Source organism: Acinonyx jubatus, chromosome X (genome assembly GCF_027475565.1).
Source record: "Acinonyx jubatus isolate Ajub_Pintada_27869175 chromosome X, VMU_Ajub_asm_v1.0, whole genome shotgun sequence".
NCBI classification, from domain to species: Eukaryota; Metazoa; Chordata; class Mammalia; order Carnivora; family Felidae; genus Acinonyx; species Acinonyx jubatus.
In genome coordinates this window covers 86,086,091-86,105,439 of record NC_069389.1, presented here as the reverse complement: position 1 = coordinate 86,105,439, position 19,349 = coordinate 86,086,091, and the positions used below count along the sequence as shown (strand labels likewise).

The following is a 19,349-nucleotide window of genomic DNA, read 5'->3' as shown; positions in this document are numbered from 1 at the left end:
GCCACAAGAGTTGGGGAAACTCAAGATGTAATAACACTCGTAGGGTTTACTGATGTTGTAACAATGGAGTCAGGAAAAAGTGCCATAGTCCAGGGTCTCATGCATTGCAGGGTGTCTACAACTAAAATAAACTAAACAAAAGGGTTTTCTAATTCTCCCCAATATATTTCCAGGAAAGCAGAAATCACAATCTTTTCTGGTAGATTCTCTTAGTATTTACCAAATGCTATTTTCTTCAGTCAAGAATAGAGGACCAATTGTCACAAGCAAAATTGTACAATCTATAAAGGGATAATGAAAACTGCCACTTAAATATATGGGACATGAGAGAGTGGCACATGAGAAATTACTTTGACTGAAGTACAATTTTCTTGCCCTTTTAAGAGGGCAATAGTAAAGCTCTAAGTCCAAAGCCTGACTCGAATGAAATCTAAGTATTGCAGGGGCAAAAATACTCAGAATTTAATTACAGGAAAAAATATGAGTGACCATTGAGGTAGTAAAGTAAGAGAACTGGTTGCATACTCAAGGTCTTTACAAGTTGTTGCTTCTTTCCTGAGGTGCACAAATCCTTATCCCACTACGAAGTGATCCACTATCCTCACCAATCCTGTTTAGTCCCAGGCCCCTTAGAAACAAGAGCCAATATTTTTTGGGGGGGAATACCTGTTTTTTGTTCCTCTTAAACTGAAAACTGCAGATGGAAGAAACATGTTTCATCAAGTGACTAGAGAATTGCCTGAGAAGTCTTAATGACATGGCCAGAATCAGCTTCAGCACTGACACATCAAGAGGTAACCAACAAGATATTTTATTTTAAATCTTTGCTTTTAATGAGAAAAAATGAAATATGGCCTTTTGTAGCAACGTGGATGGAACTGGAGAGTGTGATGCTAAGTGAAATAAGCCATCCAGAGATAGACAGATACCATATGGTTTCACTCTTATGTGGATCCTGAGAAACTTAACAGAAACCCATGGGGGAGGGGAAGGAAAAAAAAAAAAAGAGGTTAGAGTGGGAGAGAGCCAAAGCATAAGAGACTGTTAAAAACTGAGAACAAACTGAGGGTTGATGGGGGGTGGGAGGGAGGGGAGGGTGGGTGATGGGTATTGAGGAAGGCACCTTTTGGGATGAGCACTGGGTGTTGTATGGAAACCAATTTGACAATAAATTTCATATATTAAGAAATAAAATAAAATAAATCTTTTCTTTTGTGTACCTCATTTTTCTCCATCTAGAAAATGGAACTATTACCTAGCACATATATTGTTCACCATAACATTGTAAAATATCCTGTAAATAATATATATATAATATATATATTATATATATTATATATATTACATATATATAATATATTACATATATAATATATATATAATATATATATTATAAGCATTGACAATGCATTCTACTTTCAAGTAACAGAAACAATATTAGTATTCCTATAAGAAGTTTTTTAAAGTAGGAGAAATGAAATTCCAGAAGCAAACTTACCATCAAACCTGGTGGTCCTGGGGGACCAATTGGCCCTGGTAAACCAGTGGGACCAGCTGGGCCCTGTTATAAAGGAAGTGAAGAAAAGGATGAAAAAAAAAACCCTCATTATATCACACAAAGAACTACACTAAATGGGATTTATACTTAAATAACTGCCACAAATTGCTTATACAATTCTATAATTCTGCAGTATTATAAGCAGAATTTTAAAATGTATAAGAATAAAAGGATTAACTACAAAGAAATTAACTAAACAGAATGGATGCAGCTTTTAGAAAAATTCTGTTTTACAGTGGTAGATAACAAATGTAGGACAGATACACTGTAAGGAAGTTTTACAAAATAAAGTTATAAAGATGGGCATTTATAGTGGGGCTTTTATGCTAGAAATGGGAAAGGAAGGGCTACCAGTTTCAAGGTAGCTTCTCTATTTTAAAGGAAAAAATAACTATGTATTTACCCAAAGAAAACGAAAACACTAATTTGAAAAGGTATATGCACCCCCATGTTTACTGCAGCATTATTTATAATAGCCAAGATATGGAAATAACCCATGTCCATCTATAGATGAATGGATAAAGAAGATGTGGTATACACACACACACACACACACACACACACACACACACACACACAGAGGAATATTCCTCAGTCATAAAAGGAATGAAATCTTGCCATTTGCAACAACACAGATAGATCTACAGGGTATAATGCTAAGTAAATAAGTCAGTCAGAGAAAGATAAATACCATAGGATTTCAGTCATATGTAGAATTTAAGGAACAAAACAAAGAAAAGAGATAAACAAAAAGGCAGAGTCTTAAATAAAGAGAACTGGTGGTGCCAGAGGGGAGGTACATGGGGTGATGGGTGAAATAAGTGAAGGGGATTAAGAGAACACTTATTGATTGTGATAAGCACTGAGTAATGTACAGTTGAATCATTAAATTGTACACCTGGAACTAATATAACACTGTATGTTAATAAAAAATTTAATAATAAATTTAAAAAATTAAAGATTTTTAAGAGATGCAAAAAATTAAATTAAATTAAATTAAAAATAAATAAGATTGAATACAAGGAAGGAAGTGAGAATAACTGGAACAACAGATAAGGGAATGATGTAACTATTGTGGAACACAATTTGGCATCTTGAAAAGCTGAAAATTTGACTTCAGTGAACTCCAGCAATTCTATATCTAGGTGTAAATCCTGGATTATTCTGTAATTTAAAAAAATCCCAAAACAACCAAATATTCAATAATAGGAGGCTGGAGAAACAAACTGTAGTATATTCATACAATGGAATGTTATAGGGAAGTAAAACTGAATGAACTATAGCCACAGACAGTAATTTGGAGGTATCTTAACATATCAAATAGAAAAAGTTGGAGAAAACTACATAAATGTTATATTATTTTCAAGCAAAATTAAACACTCTTGCTTAGAGATATACATATATAAAATAAAACTATCTTTAAGAAGTAATAGAAAAGTCAAAATGGTACTTATGTCTTAGTAGAATGCAGAAAGATGTGAGTCCCAAGGGAACCACACGCTGATTCACAATTATTTGAAATGTTCTAGCTCTCAAATGCTATTTTGGGATCATAGGTGTTCATTTGGTAGTTATGCTTCATAACATACATATATTTTGAATGTATTCTGCTGCATTTTCAAATATTACATAACAAAAAATTATAAGAGATAAAGGGCAACACTGAGAGTTCTTAAGAGCACAGGGATGGGTGATGTCAAGCATGGAATGAGATGGCAGTTACTGAAAAAAGTGCCCGACATTACATCTTAGTAATCAAATATTAGAAAATACTGATTATTTTGGCAAAGGGATCAATCCTTGTGAAATACAAACCTCAAGAAATTGACTACCTGATCTATAAATACTTGAAAAATATTGCTATTTCTATGTGTGTTATCTATAGGCTAAAATAACTTATTTTCTTAAAATTATGCTTGATGTTCACTATGCATAAATTTTATTCCTTCAGGCTTCAAAACATGTTCATGTGTTATGCATAACTAATAGTGTTACAAATGATGTCTTCTAATATCGTAAATGGGAGACCTATGATTTGTATTTTCAATCAGGCCATTTACAATTATCAGGACTACCCCTACTACTTACTGATCCTCACAGCACAAGAATAAGAATACAGAAGCCTATTTCCGCTGTCAAACCCAAAAACAAAAATTTCCATGGAAACCGGATAGAAAGATAAAATAACAAAACAGTCCTTTATAAAACTCTCTAGATTGCTTTCATTTTCAGGTATGAGGTATATGCGACGTCTATCAAACTTCAGATGATGATTTCTGTAACTAAAACAGAGGGTACTAAAGGCTGAAGAGGAAAAACTGATGCTGTGATTGTATTTAATCAGTAAAGAAGAAAATCACTGGATGCTTACTTGTATTCCAGGAGGACCTGGATATCCTGGATTACCCTTTGGTCCTGGCAGCGATGACATAATTATACTACCTGGTTCTCCCTGAAAGAAATTATCAATGGAAGTTGTAACTAACAGTTACAACACATGAAAACTGGCAAAAACACAAAAAACGATCTGAGAATTAAATCTGTCACATAAATGTCCTGAGGATTAGGTGATCTCAGTAATTAACATGAATAAATTTACCTTTTAAAGACAAATGGGAAAGTGGCCAAAATACACTGAAGTACAATCAATTTATTAAGAGCCTGTGATACCTTCAGTTACTCATTCATTACAAAAACATTTCTTAAATATTAACATTTGCCTAGAATTGTGTTAGGCTCTGGATATTCAGTAGAGAAGGAGACAAACAAGACCTCTGTCCTCATGTTGCTAACAATATACTGGAGAAATGCAGACCATAACATGTAAACAAATAAGATGACAAAATGTTCTGTTAAAGGCTATGAAGAAAAAACATGGTACATGATAAAGAAATAGTGGAGGACTAAGATGAATTGCTAATTATGTGACCTGATAGAGGTGCTAATTATTGTTACAATGGCAATCATGATATATAAAGGTATCACATTAACATGTCGTATACCTTAAATGTATACAGTGTTATGTGTCAAATATATTTCAATTAAAAAAAGAAATAGTGATGGAAATCAGTTTGGGTAGTCAAAACAAGGGCAATCTGTGAAGGCAACATACAGGCAGAGATCTAAAGGATAACGAGTCAGCCAGGTGAAAATGGGTAAGAGTACTAGGTAGTTTAAGGAGCATGTGTAAAGGACCCCAAATGTGAAGAGTTTGTACATTCAAATAACTTAATGCAGACCCGTGTGATGAGCGAGCCCAGGGAAAAGTGGTTTAAAGAGAAGTCTGGATATGTACGCAGGGACCAGAATACGCAGGTCTTACAGGCCATGGAGAGGAATGTGGACTTTATCTCAGAGACAGTGGGAAGCCCTGTGAGATTAAACTATTCATTTATGTTTTTAAAAGATCATTCTTGGGGCGCCTGGGTGGCGCAGTCGGTTAAGCGTCCGACTTCAGCTCAGGTCACAATCTCGCGGTCTGTGAGTTCGAGCCCCGCGTCAGGCTCTGGGCTGATGGCTCAGAGCCTGGAGCCTGTTTCCGATTCTGTGTCTCCCCCTCTCTTTGCCCCTCCCCTGTTCATGCTCTGTCTCTCTCTGTCCCAAAAATAAATAAACGTTAAAAAAAATTTAAAAAAAAAAGATCATTCTTGACTACTATATATAGAATAAGTCAGGCTGGGAGGTGACAGGATAGTAGTGAAAAAAAAAAAAAAGACTAATTAAGAAGAAGCTATTGCAAGAGTCCAGATGAGACATTATGGTTAGTCTGGTGGCAGTGAGGATGGAGAAAAGTGGATGAATTTAAGATATATTTAATTAATTAATTAATTAATTTATTTATTTATTTATTGAGAAAGAATGAGAGAGGGAGGGAGGGAGAGAGAGCTCAAGCAAGGGAGAGGCAGAGGGAGAGGGAGAGGGAGAGAAGGAATCTTAGGCAGGCCCCATGCCCAGTGTGGAGCCCAACGTGGGGCTCAATCTCACAACCATGAGATCATGACCTGAGCTGACATCAAAAGTTGGATGCTAAACCGACTGAGCCACTCAGGCACCCCAAGATATATTTTATAGGCCACATTAACAATATTTAGTGATAGAATGGAATGAGGAGGTGTGTGAAGTTGTAGAAGACGTAAATATTAACTCTCAGGTTTCGGGGGGGTCTAGGTCTACATTGAATGTGTTAATTTGAATGTCTGGGGGATATAAGAGTAGAAGTCAGGGATGCAGTTTAATACATGCATCCAACTCAGAAGAAAAGTCTATTTTAGACTCACTATCCAGTAGCTGGGTAGTAAATAATACCATGAACATTAAGAATATTGCTAGGCATAGAAGAACGTGTCAGAATTGTGTCCTGATACCTGCTGCATAGAATAAAATGAGCTTTTATAGAAGACTGTGTGATGACCAGAAAGACACAGAAGCAAAATCACCAAAAGGTAGTGTCACAGAAGTCGGGGGAAAAGAGCATTTCTAAAGGGAGCAAATGGTCATCTGTATCAAAAGGTAATGGGAATTGAAAGATCAGAAAAGAAATTTGAGTCTTATATACACGTTTACAAGTATAACAGCACACAAAAGATACTTAAAGCCATGGGAACAAAGGAGATTACTTAAGGGTAGCTTGTGTGTACCTGCACAACTTCTAGAAACATCCATTTTAAGACAGAAGTCAGAGACATTATCTGATTGAAGTTGTAGGCTTTTCATATATTTTATTCAAAATGTTTACTTTCCTAGCATGGAATGCTTACCTTCATACCTGGGATCCCAGGAGGTCCCTATTATTAAAAAGAAAAGGATTGTTTTATACATATGAGAGGGGATCGAGGAAAAGAACATACTACTTTCCAAATAGTCAGTTGAGTGGATTACTGTAGGGTCATTCTAAGTACAAAGTATCTTAGAGATGACATTTATATGAAATACAATGGAATCCTTACATTTACCCAGCACAGAGCTATACTACCAACTTTTTTTCCCTAAAAATCTTATAGTTTACTAGTTTAAAATGTACTAACTTCTCTCCACATGAACACACTGAGCTCACTTTCTACCCTTCTGCTTCTTCTGTCAATTCCTGTGTTCATTATAATCCTAAATTTTATAACTTACTGGAGGACCCTGTAAACCAGGAAAACCGGGACTGCCTGGAAATCCACGTTCTCCCTAGAAGGAGTTAAAAAGAAAGAGTAATGGAGGAACAAGAAACAAAACATAACTATACCAACAAACAATGACTTACTAAAAAGATTTCGGTTAAAAGGCATTTTGAAACATGCCAGATTGCCAAAAATTCATTAGCTTTCCCTTTCCAATTAATTCAGTGTCAACTGCCCATATCAATTCAACCTTCTAAGATACTTTTATCCCTACTCATCAATCCCAGTCAGAAATAAGGAAAAAGATCTTCTACCCTAGTCATTTTCTTCTGACAAATCCATTTTGAGACAATCACACCACAGATTCCTGGTCATCATCACATTTAATAGTTAATGATTTATCTCAATTTCCTGCCCATGTATTATATAGATCCTTATTTTAACTGCCCCATTGCATTATTCTTTTATTGTAAACTATTTCAAATTATTTTTGTAAAGAGGAAAAGATGGTAAGAGAGAATGCCATTAATATCACCAAGAGGACAATAATAGCAATAGTTCTAGCAATTGCAGGTCATTATGTTTTCCAGGCACCCAGTTTTTCTCACTCACTATTGTAAAGTAGTAATATAGACATTTGGTTTAGAAAACAAAAGCTAAAATTGCTGTAGAAGAACCCCAATGCAACCTCCTTTCTAATACCTACATGTCATGGTAATCCTAGAGACATCTTTGTCAGAGGCTTAAAAGAGCAAAATTATTACAGCTCTGTGCCTTTGAGTTATTGTCCAGTACTCCTCTCTCCATCACTTTTTACATATGGAAAAAATTGGCCCAGAGAGAAAGGAAGTGGCCTGCCTATCAAGTTTAGAAGACAGAAAACCAAAGAACCCATATATTCTGATTCCATCTCTAGAGCTCATTCTATTAGTTACATAGTAAAGAATATTAAAAAAAATTAATCTGAAAGTATACATAATGAATCCATCTAGAACATTTTTTGCTCACATAATTGGGGGCCTCAAACACAAAGTAATCATGACATCTGCTAAGATGCTGCTTTACAAAAAAAAGAAAAAGATCCCTTTAATGATATGGCATGCTATATACATTGTTGACACATTGGTCTTCAAATTTACAACTTTGGCTAGTGGTTTGTTGCTCAAGGCAGGCTGGCAAGCAAACAAACAAATAACCAGAATAGACACAAGAATGTAGCCCATTTTAACAGCAATGTTCCATGCAAACTAACTCCACGCAGGTAAGTTTGTCCCAGCTGAAATGAAGAACACAGGTAAGCCTCACAAATCCAAAATAAAAAATTTATTATTGTTGTTGTTATTATTATTATTATTATTATTGGCTATTATTATTGTTATTGTTGTTATTGTTGGTGGTAGTGTTGGTAAGGGTCACATGATTTGAAGAAAAGTTGGAGGTAAAAATAACTTTATTGCCTTCAAGTATATACTACAATAATTATCACAAAATATAGCCTTCATGATACAAAATAGTTTGTTCAAGTTATTTTAAATATGTACCCTATACAAAATCTAACACATGCCATTAGCTACAAAATCTAGGATATTTCATGAACAGTTCCATAAAGTATCATGTGCAGAATGGAAAATGCTGAAAGGATATACAGAAAATAATAACATATTGCATTAATATATAGGAAAAGGAAAAAAGTAAGGGAATAAGATATAAACTATCAAAAAAGCAAATTTTCCTCATTGTTTTTCCTTGCTATCACTTTATGATAAACCCAAACAGCTGATGAAACACAAGAAAAATGGTCATGAAAAAATGTTTTATCATATGTAAAGTTTTATTTTTCTTTTTAAATTGTTAAATTCATCATTTTTGCCGACAGGGAAGAATTTCTGTTTTTATACTAATAGTTTATAGTAAAAATTGATGTGCTGTATTATAGGTAGATTTTTAGGATTTTTCTTAGGGATGTTATTAGGCAAGGTCAAAAAAATGTTTTAAACATGAATTTTTGAGAACTTACATTGTACCTAGTTTTTAAAAAAGGCAAAGCTAATGAATGACACTCACAAGTATTACTCTTAACAACTGATGTAATATTTGAAACATATATATCCTAATTCCTTTTTAACTCTCACCCTAGTTTACACTAAAGTCAAAACAGGATTCAATAAAATAACTTTCAATCCAATGCAATATCACAGCTGAATACACGTGTTTAAAGAATTACTGATGTTTTAATATATTGAAAATGTTAACTCAGAACATATCCTATGTATGTTCTAGACCTGTAGCTACTATATCGCCAACATTCTTCATATTTATTTCTTCAAATTTTAAAATCTATTTTTATCAAGCATATTGCCTAAGATTAAGTTGAAGAAATCTCACCTTGGTTCCATTGCATCCTGGGATACCTTGAGGTCCTGGGGCTCCATCGTGGCCTGGCATTCCCTTTGAAAAGAGATATAACACATGTATAATATTTCTTTTAGATTACTTTTTAAGGGATCTTCAATTAAGAAGCCAAATTCTACTTACAGGAAGACCTGGTGTCCCTGGAAATCCAGGAAGTCCAGGAGGACCCTATAATTAGAAATAAATTCCTTGAACCAAACAACAATCAGTACGAGTAAAATTATATTCTACCCAAAGGAATTATAAAAATTACATTTAGAATAGCAATGGACAAATGTGTCTCATTGATTATTAGCATTCATTCTTGCTATAGAAAAAAGCTCCTACACATGTTTAAAAGTCTCTTTTATAGGAAACTATAGAAGCAACTCCTATTTGAGGGAGCATTGTCTTCACTGCACTTAGCAGGAGCAGGCAAATTAGTGGAAGAAATGTCTTTTCTAAAAGATAAAGCAGTTCTGCCAGGTTGGTGATGAATACTGAATTTAGCAGGGGATGGGTAAGTGGCAAATATATCTGCTCCTGAGAATATCAATGTGATCACTCCAAAAATTCTTCAATCAAATTTACTTGTCAGAATTGGCAAAAATACAAGTTTGACAATATTCTTTGTAGGTGAGGCTCTGGGAAAAGGTACTCTTATACATAGCTAATGGGATTCAAACACCACGGAGAGAAATTTGAAATATCTAGCAAAATTACACATTTTTACCCTTTGAAGCAACCCATTTCTAAAAACCTATCCAAAGGTACACTAGAAATTAGGAAACAAAATCAGAATTGAAAGGTTATTGACTGCAACACTGTTATAACTGAAGTTTGGAAATGACCATATAACCATAATTATAGCTAAACACTAGAAACGATAGGGACATAACTAAATAAATTATGGTACGTCCACACGTTAGCCAATGCAGCTTTTGAAAAGAATGAGAAAAATCTATGTATACTGAAACGTGTAGTTATCTCCAGGACATAATATTAAGTAAAAGAAACGAAGTATAAGTAGTGTATAGAATATGCTACATTTTTATGAGAAGGATGGTGATACAAAACAATGAAAAGATATACCAAAAATAGTAAAAATGATTACCTGTGGGGGAAAGAGGAAAAAGAATTAGGGGATGGCAAGAATGGGTGGGAAGCATCTCTGATTATACCACTGTTAAACAACAATGTAAATATTTTAAATAATTAAAGGTAAAAATTTAGAAGAGGTAAAAATATTATTAAAAATTGAAAACAAACTGAAACTGGTGAACCTAATATAAACCAAGTTGTTGACATAAACCATACAAAGAAAAAAATTACTTTAAGTGCCTCTAAAACATATTTTGACTGCACTTTCTTAGTGAAATTAGTCCATTCAAAGAGGAAAAAAGAACAGCAAAGAAATAATTAATGGCATTTAAAAATTCTATTATTACTATTAAAATTGAAATTGCTATTTTGTTCACTTGCAAATTGCTATTTTGAAGCTATCATAGGCATATTGTAAGATAAAGAAAATAACAAATTATATTAATGCTATTAGGAAACAAGATTTTCATCACAGGGAGGGAAAGGTGGTGAAGTGAGGGAGAGTAAGTATACAAATCTCTTTTCATTTTATTTATTTATTTTTTTTAACGTTTATTTATTTTTGAGACAGAGAGAGACACAGTATGAACGGGGAGGGTCAGAGAGAGAGGGAGACACCGAATCGGAAGCAGGCTCCAGGCTCTGAGCCATCAGCCCAGAGCCCGACACAGGGCTCGAACTCGCGGACCGCGAGATCGTGACCTGAGCTGAAGTCGAACGCTTAACCGACTGAGCCACCCAGGCGCCCCTGATCTCTTTTCATTTTAAATTTCAATTGGAAGTAATAATATAAGCTCATGATATTTTTTCACTTTAAAAAATACATATTTCCTAATTTTGTCAACTGAAAAGACATAAAATCAACTGACCACCAGTAATCATGAAAACCCCTAACACAAGATGGTAGCATCTAAATCACATCTTTCACTAAAGAAGAACCTAAAATCAGATATATGGTCACTTTCAGATTTGGAGAGTAAATGTACAAAATGAGCCTGAAGAGTCTTGTGTCAGAGAGCAAGGAAATTACCAAAGGTCAATAGAGTTTGTCAACAGGACACAGGAGAGGGGCCAGCCGACTTAAAGGGGCTCCCACAGGCCAAAGATAGGAGAATTTTGGCTTCAAAAATAATAATGAGTAAAATTGATTTAACCACATAAATTCCACATGTTTATAATGATAACAAATTCTATAAACCTTCCTGACCATCACTCAAAATTGCTGGTGTACTAACTCATTACCCTATTAGAATAATTCATTGCCCCATTACAATTCCAGCTGATAAATTAGAATTCTAGCTGATAAAAGATTCGTAGAATTTTTAAAATCTCCATTTTGCACCTCTGAACAAAAAAGTAGATCTAGGCAAAGATCATCAATGACTACTAAACCACTGGATCAAAAGTTGATGGGGAAATTTTGGTGGCAAAATCAGGCTCATATACTGAACCACTGATCAAACTTAATAAAAAAAAAAGTGGGATAACAGATATTTGTGCAAGAAGATGTAATTCAATAGTAAATACACAGCACTACATACAAAGTATTCTTTTTTATGTTTTCTTTAATTTTTTGCAGTATAATTTATGTATAGTATAATGCACAAATCTTAAGTGCACAGCTGTTTCTATATCCCCAGAAAGTTCTCTAGTTAGTGCCTCTTGCAAGGCAACCTCCTGTCTGTAGGAAATATTGGGGACAGAGGAACAATTTAAATGACATCATGAAGAAACAGTCAGATCAAGAATGTAGAATGTAGGTGCCTGGGTGGCTCAGCTGGTTAAGCGTCCAACTTTGGCTCAGGTCACAATCTCACAGTTCATGGGTTCAAGTCCCACGTTGGGCTCTGCACTGACAGCTTGTGGTCTTGTGGCCTGCTTCAGATTCTGTGTTGCCCTCTTTCTCTCTGCCCCTCCCCCGCTCCCACTCTGTGTCTCTCCCTCTCAAAAATAAACATTAAACAAGAATGTAGAATGCAGTAGAATACAAATGACCCAGTTTCTCTAATAGCATAATAAAAGAGTTTTAAGAAACATAGAAACCAAATGCAATATGTGAAGCTTGAACAAACCAATTGTAAAAAGACATTCATCTTTGAGACAACTGAGGAAATCTGAATAAGGACTGAGTTTTCAAGTATATTTGAAAAATTATTGCTAATCTTTTGAGGTGTAATAATAGTATAGCGGTTATGTGGTTATCAGTTGGAGTAACATATTGAAATATGTATTCATTGGTGGAATGGCTGATATGAGGGATTTACCTAAAAATATTCCAAAAAAATAGTGTGTGTGGGGGGGGGATAGATGAAACAAATTTGTCAAACTGTTGCTAACTTTTGAAGCTGAGTGATGGGTACATAAAGGTTCATTGTATTATAATCTCTGTACATTTGGGTATGCTTAAAAATTTCCATAATAATAAATCTTTTAAAATTTGCATGTCAAGAGTTGCCTCTGAGCTGAGACATAAGGATGCAGGAACTATCAGGCTACCTATTCCTAAGCACTTCTGAAGTTCTAGTTGAGGGACATGGACTACTCAGGCACTCCTAGACACTTGCAAAGGGAATTGAGAGAATGGACAAGTTTTTTTTTTTTTTTTTGAGTCTCAGAAGAGCTTATGACATAGTTAATGGTAGCTGTAGTTATTTATGAGATATAGTATGATTCTTAGGAAAAGCTTCAATAGTCTATTGCTATCCACTTATTACACAATAACACAGAAACACATCTGCTAATAAAACCAAGGGTTTTGAGTTTCTTCCCTGATTTTCCAGGTCCTTACAAACACCAGGCATGAGTAGCACATAAGGTAAGCTACATGTTGTTAAGAAGTATAAAGCAAATAGGATGTTTTAGTGTTTACGTAAAATTTGTACATCCACTAAATTTTTGGAGATCAAGGGATCAGAATGTTTTAACTGTCTTTGTCACATAAACAGACATGCTATGTCATCACCCATGTACTTTATACTTGTATAAGTATACTCATCAATCTATGAACACAGAATTTTAGAGCTAAAAGGCATCTTTGACTCTCTAATTTAACAAATGAGAAACTGAGGCTCAGAAAAGTTAAGTATGGTTTTCCAAAAGCCAGGACTATTTTTGAACTATAGTTTCCTCCCAGCTCTAAAACACACTGAAAGATATATTTCTACCTGAAAGCTTTTCAGAAAAATTACATTAAATGTGTACTTCCATTTTGAGACACATCCTGATTTTCAAAACATTAAAATGAAAAAGTATACATCTTAGAATTGAGAAAACATTGTATACTTCCAAAGTAGTTTTCTTTTAAGCTTATTGATTTATTTTCAGAGAGACAGAGAAAGCAAGCAGGGGAAGGGCAGAGAGAGGGAGAGAGAATATTGAGGCTCCACACTCTTAGCACAGAGCCCAAGACGGGGCTCAAACTCACAAACTGTGAGATCACGACCTGAGCCAAAACCGACACTTAACCGACCAAGCCACCCAGGTGCCCCCAAAGTAGTTATTTTTTTTAACACAGTGGTTTAAATTAGTGCTTCCCAAACTGACAGTCTTCAAGATACACAAAGAAAGTTATAATATTTGTACATAGTACAATGGGAAGGATATACAACCTGCAGTGATTGGCCCTCTGAACCCAGAGGACTGAGATGATCACAAGGTTGGGAAGTTATGTTTAAGTCAGTTGTAAGATATACATATTTTTAATAAATTGACAAATTGCTAGGATTTAGCACTTTTGTATTTCTTGTCCACATAAAGTAATTTAAAATTTTGGTACATTAGTTTAAATAGACACCTGGATATATAGATAACTGCCAAAATAATAAAGAAAGGCTAATTGTAGGCATATGCCAATTCTTACCTTTAACTTTTTAAAAACTATTTCTTTTTTCATTTTAATAGGAATCTTTTCCAGTTGTCTCATAACACTTCGTTTGCTTTTTCTCTGTCTTGACCAACAAAACATTTGATATACAGCCCATATCACTTACTCTGATCCCTTTTGGTCCTGGTGGCCCTGGAATTCCATCATCACCCTGAAAAATACAACAGATTTAGTTCTTGTTCCTCCAAAAATAACCCTCAAATAACTAATTTTAGATTATGACAATAAGAGACTTAAATTTTTGTGAATCTTTGTGAAAGTGAGAAACTTACTTACCCAAGGAAGAAGCATTTATTATTGAGACTGAAAGCACCTTATTTTTTATCATATAGAAAATAAGAAAGGTCTTGGGGTGTCTGGGTGGATCAGTTGGTTGTGCTTCTGACTTCAGCTGGGGTTATGACCTCACAGCTTGTGAGTTCAAGCCTCGCGTTGGGCTCTGTGCTGACAGCTTGGAGCCTGGAGCCTGCTTTGGATTCTGTGTCTTCCTTTCTTTCTGACCCTCCCCTATTTGCATTCTGTCTCTCTCTCAAAAATAAAAATAAAACATTAAAAAATCTATAAAAAAGTAAGAAAGGTCTTTATTTACTAAGAAAACTGCTGATATGTAGTAGAAACTTTGTACCTGACCTGTAAAATTAATTATGAAAATCATACAAGACAAAGATGTAGTGGTAGTGATACTCCTCAAATCATTTATGCATAAGGAAAATACAAGCTGAAAATCTGGGCATTTTCTATATATTTTTTAAACATTATTTTTAAAATTTTATTATATCTTCTTTTAATGTTTTATATTTGGGAGAAAGAGAGTGCAAGCGGGGAAGGGGCAGAGAGAGAGGAGGACAGAGGATCCCAAGTGGGCTCTGCGCTGATAGTGGAGAGCCTGATGCAGGGCTCCAACGCATGAACCCTGAGATCATGAACTGAGCCAAAGTCAGATGCTCAACCACTCAACCGAGCCACCCAGGCGCCCCAGGCAGTTTCTATATTATGTCAATCTGCTGCCATGCTGGTAATAAATGACATCATCTGAGCCTAAGTACGTGCTGCTCTTGAGTTTGCTGTTCTAAACCTTTGCTTTGTTTTATAAGGCACTTTCTACAGGAAGAGCTTAGGAAAGAACAAGAACAAACCAGACACTCCTTTCTAGCTTCTTCTATTGACTGTAAACAAAAGAGGCTGACCACATGTGTGTTAATCTATTTACCCATTTCTAGTTACAATTGCATTGCTGAGAATTTGAGGTTTTGTTTCACTAAATTTTTATTAACTAGTTTTTTAGAATAAAGATAACCCAATTCTGCTCCAAAAGATGGGAATTTCAGTGGAACATATAAGCTAGTAGGCCACCACCTGAAGCGTTTAGACAGATTTTATTAAACTGAGACATCTTGCTTTACACAAGTGGTTTCTAAATCACACAACTCACAACCTTAGAGGCTCCACTGGGGGTTCCTTGATGCTTATGTCACTACCCGCTTTCAATCAGCGCAGCTTTGATTTTATGTTTTATGTGGGGCTTCCAGGAAAAGCTTCATTTGGGAAAAGGGTTACCTGGTATATTAGTTTCTTATGCTGTTTTTATAAATTACTACAAACTTAGTGGCTTAAACCAACACAACCTTACTGTTCTGGAAGTCAGAAGTATGACAGTGGTCTCGGTGGCAGAACACTGTTGCTTTCTGGAGGTTCTAGGAGGATAAATCCATTTCGTTTCTTCCAGCTTCTAGAACAGCCAGCCTTCCTCAGCTCTTCAATCTTCAAAGCCAGCTATGGTTGAATGAATCTTTCTAACACTGCATCACTCCTACACTGATTCTTCTGCCTCCCTCTTCCACATTTAAAGGACTCTTGTGATTATACTGGGCCCACCTAGATAATCCAGAATAATCTCTGTGGTTGAAGACCAGCTGATAAGCAAATTTAACTTCATCTGCAATCTTAATTTTGTTTGTCTATATAAACTAACATATTCACAAATCCTGAGGATCAGGTCATGGACATCAATTAGGGGATGGGCATTATTCTGTCTACTATCCTTAACTTTTTAAAAAGTTTAATAATCTCTTTCCACAACAGACTCATCTCTAAGGAGATTAAAGTAAATCCAATTGTATTTTATTTTATTTTATTTATTTTTTTTAAATATTAAATTTATTGTGAAATTGGTTTCCATACAACACCCAGTGATCATCCCAACAGGTGCCCTCCTCAATCCAATTCTATTTTAAAACAAGGAGAAGACTGCTTAATGAATCTTTTTGGGTCTTTCCACAAAAGGCAGGTATAAGACAAAGATTCCTTAATGTTGTACTGGTTGTACTAACCAACATGGTTAAATAAGAGACAGATAATAGAGGTACAAAAATTGGAAAGGATGAGGCAAAACTACCACTAAAAGCAAATAAATGATTGTATGAGTGGAAACCCAAGAAAATTACATGAAAACCACTATAATCAATAAGGTAACTCAGGAAGATAACTGTACACAAAATCAATATGAGAAAATAAATAGCTTTCTTATATACCAACTACCAGTTAGAAAACATAATGGAATAAAATATACAGTTTACAGTAGCAAAAGCAGGATAAAATATTTGGGGATAAACTTAAGAGATGTGCAAGATTCATAAGAAGAAAAGGTTAAAACGTTTCTGAAGTTCAAAATGGGAAATAAGAACAAATGGAAAGGCATTCCATGTTCTTGGATAATAGGAGTCAACATAAAAAATGATCAATTCTCAATAAATTTAGTTAAAATTTGACACAATAAACAGAAATAACATGAGTTTTGAAAAGACAACTAGATAAGGTGACTCTAAAGTTCATATGGAAAAATAAATAAGCAAGAACATTCAGGAAAATTCTGGGGAAAAAAAGAGCAGTAAGGGGACGCTAGTGCTGTCAGATACAAAAATACAGCATAATACATCAATAATTAAAATAGTTTGGTTCTGACATTTGAATAAACATATCATTGGAAGAGTATGGAAGGTCTAAAACAAGTGCGTATATTCACATGATTTTGGTTTATAATGAAAGTGGCACTGCAAATCAATGGGGAAGTTTACATTGGGACATACTTGTGAGGACATTTGTAAAAAAATAAACATGGAACTTACATCACAAACCGCACACCAGGATGAATTAGAAATAGATAAAGTATTTACATGAAATGAAACTATTAATATACTTGGATAAAACATGCGAAAATTATTTTATAATCTTACAGTGGGGAAGGCATTTCCTACTCAAAATTCAAAAGCCATAAAGGATCCCTGAAAAACACAGATATACAAAAATATACACACACACGCACATACTCAGCAAAGACATGACCACCTAGGGGAAATAACTGCAACTCACAACACAGACCAAGGGTAATCTCCCTAATGTATAAATAGCTCATTAACATATAAAATTACCAATAATACAGTAGAAAAATGGGCAAATGATATGAAGACAGTTCACAGAAAACACAAATGATTCTTATACCTATGAAAAGATCCTTAATCTCACTCTTAATAAGAGAAATGCAATCTAAAAGCATTGAAAGACCATTTTCATCTATCAGATTGACAAAAAGTCAAGTCTCATAATAGGGTTGGTGAAACTATAGGGAAATTGATCTTCCTGTATATTGCCAAACCAAGGATAAATCATATAACTTCTTGGGGGGCAATTTGGCAATATCCATAAAAATACATAAAAACATGTACCCTCCTTATGGTAATCTTACAGAGATAATCCCCTATTGGGGAAAGGAAGTCTATTAAAATTATACATCTTAGCAGCACTGTTTGTAGTGGCAAAAAACTGAAAATTATTTAACTAATCATCAGTAGGGGACTGGCTTAATAAATTATGGTTTATACATGCAGTGGAATACAATCAAGTTATAAAAGATAATGAGGAAATTCTGTGTGTACTGACATGAGATGTCTACAATATATATTAAGTGAAAAACAAAGGCCAAACATGTTTAATATGCTACCAGTTTATAAACAAAGGTAGGTAAAAGTGCGTCTGTGTGTATATAAGCATGTATGTGCATGTATATATTTGTATCTGTGTGAATATCCATAAAAATTATTGAGCATATTCACAAGAAAGTACTAGAAATTAGTATCTGTTAGGGATATGTAGAAGTCAGTGGCTAATGGATACAGGTGGAAAGGAAATCTTTTTCACAATGTACTTTCCTATGTTTATTTATTTTGTGTAAGTGAATATATTATCAAAAATTAATTTAATTTAATTTTTAAGAATAAAGAAATCCTTTGTAAATTTTTATATATACAATCTATACATGTATTTGTTTTATATATCTTTACTTTCATATATAAGAATATATATTGGGAAGCCTTGGTGGCTCATTTGGTTAAGTGTCTGACTTCGGCTCAGGTCATGATCTCACAGTTTGTGGGTTCAACACCCACGTCAGGCTCTGTGCTGACAGCTCAGAGCCTGAAGCCTGCTTCAGATTCTGTGTCTCCCTCTTTCTCTGCCCCTCCTCCACTTGGGCTGTCTCTCTTTCTCTCAAAAATTAATAAATGTTAAGAAATTTAAAAAAGAATATACATATTAAAAAACAATCCTACCAAATTTTTGACTGAGCATATATGCCAACATAAATGCATGTACTAGAACACCCAATCACATAAAAATTATAAAGTATAAATTCAGCTACATTGGGAAGCACGAAATGAGACTGGAGATAGAGGTACAAAGCTCTTCAAATTTAGAATCCCAAAAGTTTAGAAAGTAGTCCAACCTTTTCATTGTACAGATACTGAAATGGAACCACAGCAAAAGACTGGACTAATTTCTAAATCTAAAATGCATACAATCACACCATTAAAAGCTGTCATACTAATGTACAATAGTTCTAGTTAATGCTAAATTATTTCAAAGGGATTCTAAGGTAGTTAACTTTTTTTAATCTGCCGCAAATCTTTATTAAAAGTGCCACCTTTCAGCAAGCATGGTGCACAAGAAATTCAGCCCATAATTCACCTGGGTAAACTCAGGTGCAAGAAATGTATCTTTATTTTATTATGGTTCAAAGTAATTTCTATTTCAAAGCTAACATGACTGAACACTTCACTAACATGACTGAAATTTAATCTCAGTTGCTTGAAATCCCCATCTCATTTTTATAAGGCTGTGTCTAAATTATGGAGAGCTTAAGGAGTTCTGAGATGTTGAGGAGTGAGATAGACCAGTCCAAGCTAGAATTCATTGAGATGTCCCACGCCGGTAGGACGCATGGATTACTGCTGAGTTAGTGCTCAGTTCCATCCACTTG

General features: G+C 34.6%; 1 protein-coding gene across 5 annotated transcripts in view; it reads right to left on the bottom strand.

Annotated features, from left to right (window-relative positions):
- Positions 1–19,349, bottom strand: part of COL4A5 (collagen type IV alpha 5 chain) — a 244,877-nt gene that overhangs the window by 102,487 nt on the left and 123,041 nt on the right. For all 5 annotated transcript variants that reach the window (XM_027054965.2, XM_053201532.1, XM_053201530.1 and 2 more), the window contains 7 exons: positions 14,145–14,189; positions 9,199–9,243; positions 9,049–9,111; positions 6,677–6,730; positions 6,316–6,342; positions 3,930–4,010; positions 1,499–1,561 (listed from right to left, as the gene is read on the bottom strand). In XM_027054965.2, coding sequence (XP_026910766.1) covers positions 1,499–1,561; positions 3,930–4,010; positions 6,316–6,342; positions 6,677–6,730; positions 9,049–9,111; positions 9,199–9,243; positions 14,145–14,189 — 378 coding nt within the window. The remainder of the gene's footprint in view (positions 1–1,498; positions 1,562–3,929; positions 4,011–6,315; positions 6,343–6,676; positions 6,731–9,048; positions 9,112–9,198; positions 9,244–14,144; positions 14,190–19,349) is intronic.